General features: G+C 38.2%; 1 protein-coding gene across 5 annotated transcripts in view; it reads left to right on the forward strand.

Moving 5' to 3' along the window:
* nfkb1 (nuclear factor of kappa light polypeptide gene enhancer in B-cells 1) overlaps positions 1-13035 on the forward strand; it is a 58820-nt gene that overhangs the window by 34170 nt on the left and 11615 nt on the right. For all 5 annotated transcript variants that reach the window (XM_088626396.1, XM_088626431.1, XM_088626414.1 and 2 more), the window contains exons 10-15: positions 3351-3442; positions 4310-4448; positions 5341-5472; positions 6762-6860; positions 12103-12309; positions 12780-12921. In XM_088626396.1, coding sequence (XP_088482522.1) covers positions 3351-3442; positions 4310-4448; positions 5341-5472; positions 6762-6860; positions 12103-12309; positions 12780-12921 — 811 coding nt within the window. The remainder of the gene's footprint in view (positions 1-3350; positions 3443-4309; positions 4449-5340; positions 5473-6761; positions 6861-12102; positions 12310-12779; positions 12922-13035) is intronic.

The raw sequence follows: 13035 nt of genomic DNA on the forward strand, positions 1-13035 counted from the left end.
AATGTAATCTTTCCACGTTTGATCCCAAGATCCTAAGAAAAATAAATCTAAACGGGGAGAAAGCTATGCTGAAAGTTTATTAAGATACTTAGAAGACAAAGATATCAATTTATGTTGCATTTGTCTGATTGTGAATCAAAAAACACATATATTTAAACACGTGTTTACGATTTAAATAAAAACGCGATTCAAATCAATATAAATGTTTATTTTGTAACGCATAGGTGACTATTCATTGTTATTAAAATGACTTAAATTCGATCATGTTGTGATATTTAGAAATATAAATTTGTTTGGTATGAGTGAGGTTTTATTTAATCTCTGACCAAGGGAAACATTTTCCTTTTTTCAAAGAAAAGTTTGTTAAAAAAAAGTCATGGTTCCACAGTGGGATTCGATCACAGACCGTGTGACATGGCAGTCAGGAACCTAACCCACAGCGCCACCGGCAAGGTCACATGCAGAGTGCTGAAAAAGCACTACAGAAACATTATCAACAGACAATGTACAGTGTGTACTGTTCTTGTGTTGCGGTACATGAATATAATTATATCGTTATTAATTTTTTTAGATACGCGATTCCATATTAGTGGGATCTCCTATTCTTTTTATGCTCAGCTTCTAAGATTTCCCTTCAGTGGTAAAATTCCATATAAATATTAAATACTAAAACGGGCACAGTTAAGACATTAAATATACATATACATACTGTATACAGTACAGTTTGCATACGGTAATATGTTTGTTCCTAAATCAATCTCTTTTATGAGCATGTGAAAGGCATGGTGAATCGATTCTCAAAAATTACTGTACTTTGCATGATTGGAAACAAATGCATGATTGCGAAATGCTGTGGTGTTACTTTTACATAGACGGTCAATGAAAAAAAGAATGTGGACCAGGGCAATACTTTGAGTTTACACTTACAGCTTGTCCAAGGTCATTCATTATTAATACTATTAGTAATATCTTTGTTAAAGACTTTGAAGGCGACAGCTCAAACATGAGAGGTTGAGCTTTATTAGCTCCACCTTGCGGAAATTCCGGATACTATTATTTTGCTTGCAGTATTATAGGAGAATTTACGGTAACTAGCGGTATTTACCGGTAACTCGCGGTAGACTGCGTACAGCGCACTGGAAAATAATGCGGTATCGCCCGCGCATTTTGAATGGCTGCATCTGTAGGTTCTGTTTTTGTTTTTAATTTGGTCAAATTAAAAATGCTACACATTTTAAGTATTGGTGTGTCTGCAGATTTAATAGGTCTATTCAATGCACCGGTGTCTGAAGAGTTGAAAGAATTTGTATTTTTAATTAGTCCTGTTAAGCTATTAATGGCCAGATTGAGCTTGTTAAGAGCTAATTCAGGTGAAAACAGACATACTGTACAAGCCCTCTAGGCCTAGGATTGCTGATCCCTGCACTATACAGTAAAGTATAATTATACAATGAATCAATTTATCATTACCTCTTTATTAGATATAATTATAGCTGTACATTTGATTTTGACATCTTTTTATATGTCATATATTATAAACTACCACAAAAGGACTACCATGTGCACTGAAGTGGTGGGTGAAGAGAGTCCCTCTTATATGTCAATGAAGACATACAGTATATGCAATATATACTACACAATATAAACAAAATACCACAAATGCAACTTATGGTAGATTAGCATCATTTGAAAAGTTAAAAATATCTATAATGTACACAGGTACAGCAAGGGGAAAATAATTACAAAATGTAGGAACAGATATGTTAATATAAACTTATAGAAGCTGCTTTTAGGAATTTGCATGAGTAGAATAGGCTGTTTAAAATATTTATGCATGTGCACAACATGAAAGATGAGTGTTAATGTAAAAATAAAACATCTTTAAAACATTTGGGAAATGTCTTAGCAGTTCAGTTAAAAAAAAACAGCTGTTTAAGGACACTTGCTGTAATGATTTGAAACCATTTCTTAGCACTAGCTGGCCGTACAGCCTAAAGAGAGACTTGTTCAGCACGTTTAGCAAGGAAAAATGAAAACTTCCTGTACTAACAAGCACATGGTTCTTGTTTGAGTTTGCATGATTATGATCTTCTGTTCTTGGTGGTTTGCAAGTAATGCAGTCTAGCATGCCTTTCATCAAGGAAGTTATCAGCCCTAACTTTCTTTTAAGGGAATTCCCCAGGTGTTATGTAAATGTTAAAGGAATTAGAGTACTGTACTTTGTGGATTCTGTAGAGCAGGAGTGTACTTGTCCCAGATGACTGTCTTCAGTTGTCTTCTGTAACTTTTTAGACCTCAGAAAAAACATAAAATTTTAAGACAAATTATGCATTCAGTGTGTCATTATGAGTCAAAAAACAAAAACTCAGGGGTTATGATGAATGTTGTGTCATGGATATTACAAAGAAATTAAGTAGGGATTAATACTCATCACTTTGCCAAAAATCACCCTAGTTTAGAAAAGGAAATAATTGAGAATCATGTATATCCTTTGTTTCTTCACACCTAAAATCTCCTTTTTCAGATGGTAAAACATCAGCATTATCCAGCAATACCAGGTTTAATTACACTACCAATAAAAATGTCATTTTAAAGATTTGAGTGGGAAGAACACATACACTACTTCAGAAGAGCTGAATTTTACTAGAAGTGTAAAACAAAACCCTGTTGGCATAATTATTTCTCACAAAATTAAAATTTAAAATTCATGAAAAGAAATAGGGGTTTCTATGATTTCTTCAGACATTAACAATCATGGAGACTTGTTAATTTAATTTGGGGCACATAAACAGGTGAAACAGAAATCTAAAATGTTATGTTACATGCACAAATATCCTTTGAATACCTGTGTTACAGGTTAGAGTACAGCACAATGCTTAGGGTTAAGATTCTGTTTCTTTTAGGGTGTAATGTTCAGCATGTCTTGCGATACAGTTCCTTTGTTATATAAATTTGGAATTCTAATGACATTTTTAAATGACACTATTTAGGATCAAGATTTGAGGCATAGGGATGATAAAATTGTGTCATTTGCAGGAATAGAAATTAAGAAAGGGCTTTTTTAAAGGCAGGTAAGGACAATCTGACTTTAAAAAAAGAGGATTTCTGTTGCATGGTAGATGTGGATATTTGAGCTAAAGGCACTCGGACATAAGCAAAAACTAGGCGTTTTGTTTTTCAGTCTTGGTATTTTATTACATTTTCCTAAATATGTGATATTACAGCAATATTGTATATACATTTTCTGCTTTATTATTTGCACAAGTCTTTGCAGCATCAAACATCTAACTGTTTTACAGTGGAGTCTAAGCAGTTTCCCTGACCTGTTGACCTTGTGCCGTTTCTAACAGATGACATACAGGTTCGCTTCTATGAGGACGATGAGACGGGTTTGGCCTGGGAGGCTTATGGAGATTTCTCTCCCACAGATGTGCACAGGCAGGTCAGTTCAGGGGATGAAAAATATTTCCCTGTAGCTCTCAGTTAATCGCACTGAGTGAACCCAGCTTGTTAGCAGCCCTGGGGGGGCATCTGCATAATTTCCCTAGAAATACCATTTTGATTCCTGGTCACCTGTCTGAAAGCTGACAAAACATGCTCACAATCTGCAGGATTCTCACATGTGTATTGATGGGTTTTTGGTCAAATATCTTTCACACAAAGTGTGCTTTTCATTTTTTTTGGGATGAGTTGTGGAGGGGAAATGTTCAAAAGGCTAATGTTGTTTCTAATTGTTCTGTGCATATTTGATGAAAGTGAGCAGCAATCCTTGTTAAATAAGTCAAAAAGTACTTATGTCTCTTGCTCACCTGGGTAGATAAAGTCATCTGTTGAAATGTGTTAAAGGTCACCTTACTTAAAAGAGGATGCATAAACTCATGTTGGCTTCTGGATTTCAAACATGATTTATGACAGTCAGCTTTGTGTTTTTGTTTAATGCTTCCAGTTAATGATAGAGCCTAATTACTTCAACGATATTCTAAAATATGATGAAATCCGTAATAAGACTGTTGAGACCTATTTAACTTATTTACTTGGGAAAATATCATTACCCCCTGCCAGTTCATAACTGTGGTGGTACACGTTCTTACACATGACAGTGCATCTTAACATTGAGCAATGTTAACATTGAGGTTTACTGTTTACTGTTAATGTCTATAATTACATCTCTTTAAAATATTTTTTTCTGCGCTATGATTATTAAAGGATGCATAATACTTTTTGCAGAGACAAAGCGCTTTAATTTTCCCATTAGTTTAAACACAATTTTAGAAGTAATAACCATTTCTCTTGTATTTTCCTCTTTCAGTTTGCTATAGTCTTTAAGACACCAAAGTACCGGGACCTCAACTTGCAGAAACCTACTTCTGTATTTGTGCAGCTCAAGAGAAAGTCTGACAATGAGACAAGTGAACCTAAACCCTTCACATACCATCCACAGGTTATAGGTAATTGTGCCCTGTTCTCAGCCATCAATATAGCCAACAGAAACATTAACTGTATATTGCATATCTAATTAATAGTATTCCATATAGATATGTTTGTAATAGGTTATGTTTTTTTTTTATTGCCTCTGTAAATTAATAAATATTTACTAAATTAATTGAAATTAATATTTTCTTTTCAGGCAGTAACACTACTCATCCACGTGTTGTCTATATATACCACTATGCAAAATTAATTCTTACATTTCTTCAGGAGTTGCAATATATGGTAGTGATTTCTGCTTTTATAATTAGTTTGATTGTTGTTAACAGTGGTGACTCTTCAGTTCAGGTCTCCAGTCAGTGTTTAAGATGGTACTATTATTTTATTATGCAAATGTTTTGCTTTCAATTTTAAAAGTGAACTCCTTTGGAGGAGATTAAAATGTATTACAAGTCTAACAATGTACCATTACAGAAGACAACACAGAGTCATGGAGTCACTCACAAGGCTCATGTTTGTGGAATTCCAGTCCCCTTTCCTAGTAAAGTTCAGGTTAACTGTAATTACATGTTACATGTTATCATGAGTTACACTTAATCCTCACACATTGTTGAGGTGTTTCCGAGGGCTTGAGGTTGCTAAGCAACATAGGGCCGGTTGTTTCCCACAATGAGAGATTTAGTTAAAGTATTACGCTGTCAAATAAACAGTGTTCCTAGCAATACCAAAATGTAACTTTTGAAACAGAAAAGAGGAAAAAACAAGATAATTGAATGGGTATTAATCTAGAAAAGCCATGTTAAAGAATTTTGTTACGGAAGGGAATTGAAGTTTGTTGAGATGTTTGGAAATGCTTCTGTTTGTCTACCCATGTATTTGACTGTATGGTTTGTGTTCTGCTGTGGTGTGCAGACAAGGAAGAGGTACAGCGTAAGAGGCAGAAGACCCTACCAAACTTCCAGGACTTTGGTCCCCCTGGGGCAGGTGGTGGGATGTACAGAGGAGGGGGTCCCGGGACCGGTGGGGGCCCAAGCACTGGAGGAGGTGAATGAGACGTCTGTGTTAAATTTACAGCCATCCTGTGTGGACATGTTTTCAGGCTTGATCCCCATTCAACAAGCACCAGCCTGCTAGGAAATGTGATAGCACTGTCATTCTTTTAGTGTCACGGCTGAGATAAATAGACAGAATTGTCATACTATATTCCATGCATAACATTTTATTTCCTAGTAAAATGTATTTCATACATAAAGGATAATTAAGGAATTAAATTAAATATGTAGGAAGACAGCTTTCTCATGTCTCAATAAGATTATCCTGCAAGGCTGTCATAGCATGACATTATGCATTTTACAATTCAATTTCCTTAAAGGTGGTGCATTATTAGCTTCACGGAAAATAACAAAAATATGTTCCTCAAAGAATTAAGTCATCACTGAGAAAAAAATAATTTCATTCAATTGCTGCCAATGAAATTGTTCTTTTTTGTATAAAATTGTAACTCTGATTTTTATGAAAATCTGAAAATTAGGTTATAGTGTAACCTCTCTACTTTTTACTTTTTTGTCCTTGATTTACCTTACCTATACAGTGATCAAGACACAATGAAAGCTTAAAATGTCCCCTTTGCAATATAAAATCATGCACTACTCTGATTTTCATTAAATGGAGACAATCTTGTTTCCAGATTGTAGATGCAGTCCTGTGAGCATGTTGTCTTTTCAGGAATGCAGTAAATATGCTAACCTAGCTAAGCACTACCTTTTCAAGTTCAAGTTCCTGTTTATTTGTCATTCCAGCCATATACAAGTATACCGTGAAACTAAATATCGTTTCTCCTCGTCCGCAGTGCAAATATAGACAGGACACTGATATAGACATTGTAAACAGGATACACATAGTGCAAACTGCAGATAGTGCAAATTACAAGGCAATACATAATACAATATACACAACACACTGGGGGGGATTTAAACCCTGTTTCTGGAATTGGAATGGGTATAGGTAGATTCCAGGGTGTTGAGATTTGTTATGCCCCAAAATATTCCATCTTATTCAGAGTTTTTAGGTCCAGCACCCAAGAATATTGTGTTATTTTCTTTCAGATTATTTTTAATAATAATTCACAATTCCTTGCACTTCTTTAGCGATTTTCTGGGCACTCCACTCAAAGTGCTTTACAGGTAATGTGGACACCCCTCCACCACCACCAATGTGTAGCACCCACCTGAATGATGTGATGGCAGCCACTTGTTTTTGAAAAAGTGTAATTTCTCTGTAGTTATTTCTATATATATGTAATACCCAAACTATTCTTTGTTTTTCTTTAACAGGCCAATGCAATTTCCAGGGATACCAAGGCTATAACAATTTTGGAGGTGGTTATCCATTCTCCCATGGTCCAGGAGGTCCTGGTGCAGGAATGAAGCATGGTAAGTACTCAGATCATTCTCAGATTGTTCTGTCCTGTTTTTTTTTCTCTGATTGCAGAAAGTGCCATAATTCACACTGTTCAGAAAACCATTGCAAAGGTAGAATTCCCCTTAATTTTGCATGGAATTTCTAAATTTCCAATTCTCACACCATAACTATCCATCCATTTTCTAACTGCTTTAGCCAGTCCAGGGTGTCAGTGAAGCCAGGGCCTATGCTGGGAACCAATAGGCACATGGCAGGATACACCCTGGACAGGACACCTGTCCATCACAGGACAAGCACAGATGCAAACAAGTATGTTTTTGCACTATAGGAGGAAACTGGAGTACCTGAATGAAACATAGATACAGTATGGGGAGCAATGCTCACATAGAAAGGCAGAAGTGCTAACCACTGCATAACTGACCCACCCCTCCATATCTGCAGGTAACTGCCAAAATAAAGAAAAAAATTGAGCAAGTGAGGGATACAAAATATATGTAAAGCAGGTGCTTACACACAGGTGTGATTCCTGATTCCTTAATTAAGCAAAAAACATGTCATCGTTGTTGGGGTTATGCATAAAATGCTGGACTGCCCATTATTATTACTACTATGGCCAGAATAAGAGATCTTAGTAAGAGGGGTGATTGATGGGGCATGTTTGGCAGGAGCTTCAGTGATGAAGACTGCTCATTAGTGATGAAGGTGATGTTGGCATGGATGTCTGAGGGAAACTAGGGGCAGCTGTGGACGAAAGCCATGTACTCCTTGACCATGATCCCAGTGCATTGTTTTGAGATGCAAGGCAAGCAACTCTGAATCCGCTGACTTCAGATGTCAATGTGAGGTGTGGGCAGGCAGCTTCGTGAAGTACAGTCCATCGAGAACACTGGCAGTGGCCTAATGAGCAGTGGAAAAAGTCATATGGTCAGATGAGTCAACTTTAATTCTCTTCTCAACATTTTCTCAAACACAAGTACATATGTGGCACACACCAGGAGAAGCCAACAGGCTCTACAGCTTGTTTCCCAATGATGAAGGGTTTTGGTGGCTCTGTTATGGTGTGGGGGGCATTTACGGGCATGGTTTAGGTCCACTCAACACCTTAGAGGGCAAGATAAATGCTAATAAATACAAAAGCCATTCTGAGTGAGCACATTCATCCTATTTCTATCCTAAGGGGAGTTGGATCTTCCAGAGTAATGATGCAAAGGATCACTGAATGTATGATGAGTATGAAAACAATGTAAACTATATGCCTTGGCCATCCCAGTTGCCGGATGTCTTAAGAGATTCTACTTGAGACAGTATTTTCCACCAGTATCAACAATACACGTAATTATGTGGAGCAATGGTGTTGCATCTCTCCAGTTGAGTTCCATACACTTTGTAGTTCCATGCACTTTGCAACATATAACATATAACATATAACTTTATTTTGGCGTTTTCTTTATTTTGGCAGTTATCTGTATTTTAACTATTTTGTTTGGGTAATAAAGCGGTTTTATTGCTAATGATTTTTCCTAGCACTCAACAATCTTTGTGCAAGCTGGTAAATCACTGATAACAGGGGTGCTCTCAACTGTGCACAGCTGGCCCACAGAATAAACAGCCAGGCTAGGAAATACAGTATATGTGCCAATGAAGAAGCTCTCACTGATAATACTGATTTGCTTTTTGTTTCTCCTTTTATTTCTCCTTAATATTCTGCTTGTTGCACAAGATGGTTTAAGAAAGCTATAAAGTCCAGTTTGATTGCCAATACGAAGCCAATGACTACTATTAATAAGCCATTTTCAGATATAAAAAAGCCTTGCAGTCTTGAGTTATTGCACCTTTAGATTTGATTCTGCTCTTATATTAAAAATCATCATAATATGAAATTCGGTTGATCTAGTTGTACTTTGATGGTTGACCTGGTGCTGATCGACAATCGTTCGAAAACGGCAGTGAGAAATTGCCGTACATATCATGGCGCAGATGTTGACTCAGACCACAGTCTCATACTTGCCCCAATCAGATTTCAACTGCACAGGGTACGTGTGCAGGCCAAGACAGTCTATTGACCTCACTTAAACATGATCCAGCAATATACTGAGCACCTCAAGTTGCAGCTAATGGACCTTGATGATCGATTAACATTTATAAAAAGGGCGATTCACAAGGCAGAAAGGGAAAGCATCCCAGAGACACACAAACTGAACAAGCTGTGGATTGCAAACTGGTCAAGAAATCAATAGCAGTGGATGAAGAATGGATCAAACAAATATGCAAACAGATCGAGGAATGCATGGTACAAAACTGCAGGCGCGAAGCTTACACGCATGTGGGAACCCTGTCGGAAAGCTATACGTGACAAGAATGGAGAGATACACCAGGACCGCAATGCAATTATAGAATGTGGGACAGAATATTGCAGCGAGTTATATCAATACAGATGGAGTCCGCGTTACATTCACGTTGCGCTCGTACGGCATAGGCAATCGCCTTGTACAAATACTTGAAGACATTGGCCATCGTACCAAAGCAGCCATTAAGGTTGGAAAGGGGTTCACTTCGTTGATAGGAACATGACAAGGCGACCCAATCTCGCCGACAGTCTTCACAACTTACCTAGAGTGAGTTACTTTGACACAGTAAAAGGCGTTTCTGTACAAGGAATGTAGATTACTAACATTCGTTGATGATGTCGACATTTTTGAGGAGTCATTGGATCAGCTTCGAAACGACATGAACTGCACACCAACGGAGGAAAGACTAAAACGATGACTTTTGGTGAAGATAACCTTCCGCCACAAGGTATCGCAATAGGAAATGGGCAACTTGAAGACGAAAGATGCAAACTGCAGCCACGAGATTCGACGTTGCCTTGGCCTTGCTGCCACTGCCATGGCCAAGCTGAACACGATATGGTGCAGTGGACATATCTGCCTGCAGACAAAACTCTACCTTCTATGGACTTGTGTGCTCACAGTGTGGCTCTTTATGCTGCGCGTATGCTGGTAGTATTATATGACTAATACAGAAATACACCAGCAAACTGGTCAGAATCGCACCTTGTCACAGGTTGTAGCGGGTCATAAGCTCCAGCTATTCGGCCATATCTATCGAATGAATAATGATAGACTAGTCAAAAATGTAATGCTCGGAGGTATGAGTGGACCCAGCCACTGTGGACGAGCACATCACGAATGGCTGGATGACATTCTAGAGTGGTATGGGGATGACCTACAAACACTCGTCCACGCAGCCAAAGATCGACGGTTGTGGAGGGGAATATTGGACACTGCATTGGACTCCAATGGAGTTGATCTCCATGGACAGTGATGATGATGATGACGATGATGAGTAATACTTTCTTTCTGTAATAAGAATTTTTTTTTAGTACGGTATCTAGGATCCCTGTTTGTAGGAATTACAGTGCCCCCCAGAATTATTGGCACCCTTGGTAAAGATAAGCAAAAAAGGCTATGAAAAAATGTCTTTTTTGTTCATCAGTTTGATCATACACTGAAAATATGAGACAAAGCTAACCTCTCAGTGAGGTAAAATTATTAAAAGAAAAAAATATCCTTATAAAAAATTAAACTTTTTCTCAAAAACACTTGTCACAATTATTGGCACCCCAGCATTTAGTACTTTGTACACCCTCCCTTTGCCAAGATAACAGCACAGAGTCTTTTCTTATAATGCGGGATGAGGTAGGAGAACACACATAAAGGGATCTGAGACCATTCCTCCATACAAAATATCTTCACATCCTTTCACACCTCCTGGTATTTGATGGAGTCCATGATGCCCTGTATCCTAACAAGATTCCCAGGGCCTTTGGAAGAAAAACAGCCCCACAACATCACAGATCCACCACCACACTTCACAGTGGGGATTTGGTTCTTTTCTGCGTGACCTTGACTCTTTTTATGCCAAATCCACTTCTGGTGTTTGTTGCCAAAAGGCTCTATTTTTGTCTCGTCTGACCATAGAACCCGGTTCCAATCAAAGTTCCAGTGATGTTTAGCGAACTCCAGGCGCTTACGTTTGTGGTTTGACGACAAGAGAGGCTTTCTTCTGGCAAGCCTTCCAAATAGTTTGTTGGCATGAAGGTGGCGTCTAATTGTAGTTTTGGAGACTTGGTGACCCCAGGATGCAACCAACGCCTGCAATTGTCCAACTGTGATCCTTGGAGAAAGTTTTGCCTCTCAAACCATCTTCTTCACTGTGCGTGGGGGCAAAATACACTTGTGTCCTCTTCTAGGCAGGTTCATCATGCAGTAGCTCCCGTTTGAAACTTCTTCATTATTGCCCTAATTGGAGATGGGTATTTTCAGGTGTGAAGCTTTTTTATAGCCATTACCTGATTAATGAAGCTCAATAACCTTTTGTCTCATTTCATTTGTGTATTCTCTGATCTACCTCTTGTTGATGGATGACTAAGGGTGTTTGGCTTGCATGTCACCTCATATTTATACCCCAGTGAAACAGGAAGTCATGGATGACCACTTAAGAGTTCCTAAAATATGAAAATGGGAATATATGTCAATTAGATTTTGTTCATAGGAATTTCTAGGGGGGGCAATCATTGTGACACGTGTTTTTGAGAAAAATATATAGTTTTTTATAAGGATATTTTTTCTCTGACTAAAGGTTGGATTTCTCTCATATTTTAAGTGTAAGATCAAGCTGATAAAAAACAGACATTTTGTCCTAGCCTTTTTTGCTCATCTTTACCAAGGTGCCAATAATTCTGGAGAGCACTGTAGATCAAAGTATCTTTTAGGCTCCACAATATCCCAAATGGTAATTAAAAGGTGAAATAGATACAGACTGTGTTGTGAACCAAGAAAACCACTGTTTTAATAAGCACCTTTCACATTTCTTTCAGTGTGTTTTCCACATACACCTGATTTATCATTTCATTACTTAAGAAAATCTCTCCAGCGCTTCACAGTCCACAATATGTTGTCAGGCAGATGTACAGATGTATTTCTCAGCAATAAAAGCCAAGTTTTTATTTCAGACCTAACTGGGTATGAAAATTTACATTCTTACATTGGAGCTGGTATTTATGCTGTATAGCAGATTTGCTTCTAAATATTATAATATCATTAGTTATGGTACAGTTTTGTTTAATGTTTATATCATGATTGAGAAGGATTCCTTGAAAAGGGGACCTGAAGTCAGAAAAGTTCAAAACATTGTGCTGTAGAGGGTAGGATTGCCTTTGATTTTGTTGTAACCAGTGTTTCAATACTGCAGCTTCTAAAGGCCCGACTGATGATGCAGAAAATGACAGCGACAGTGATACAGACGAAGACCCAGCGACTGCAGGAATTGTACAGATTTGTGGTCAACAAGCATCGGAGGAGATCAAACTACCCCCGAAGGTAGAGCAATCCAGCTCTACAGAAGACTCAAGCCCTCCTGAAGACCCAGCATCAGCAGAAGAAGAGGAAATTACCGCAGGCAAGTTGTTTATTGGAAGGAATAAAATAAGCCTATTTCTATATATATTTGGAAATTATCCCTCAGTTTTGAAATTGAAAATTAACTCCTCTTCACAAACTTGCACATAAATATCGGGTTTGCTGTATTACTCAGAACTTTTCCATAATAAGGTGGTGATTATTGCTGTTTTTACCTTATTGATTTATTTGCCACCATTATGCAGAGTGACTACAGTAGCCTTTTTCATGAAAGTCTTTATCAGGCCTTTCTCAAACACTGCTGTGTTTGTGCTTTGCTCATCATGTGCTTCATGTTCTTTCACAATGTCCGCCCTCTCAAAGGTGCTCCTTTGAAATAGGGTGAGCCCTGTTTTTCGACCCCCCTGGTGTGCGGAGTACTTGCTACCGCAGCTGTTCATGCAGCATATTTTAGACATCTTAGTTTTTTTTTGCTCCGTGGCAGAGATGTTGTGTGGCTTCTCTTTCCAGACCTGCTCTTCGGAGAAAAGGCCATGCAGCTGGCCCAGCGTCACGCCGAGGCGCTTTTCAACTACGCCGTCACGGGGGACGTGAAGATGCTGCTGGCCGTCTTGCGCCCCCTTCTGGCTGTCCAGGATGAGAACGGGGACACGTAAGTCAACAGTCCCCTTTTTCAAGGGAACCACATACATGCCACCTGTGTACAAATATATATAGATATCGGCTAAATCGTACACCAGACTTGAATCCAGTCGTGTTTTACTGT

Source organism: Lepisosteus platostomus, chromosome 1 (genome assembly GCF_059453375.1).
Source record: "Lepisosteus platostomus isolate fLepPlt1 chromosome 1, fLepPlt1.hap1, whole genome shotgun sequence".
Taxonomy (NCBI): Eukaryota; Metazoa; Chordata; class Actinopteri; order Semionotiformes; family Lepisosteidae; genus Lepisosteus; species Lepisosteus platostomus.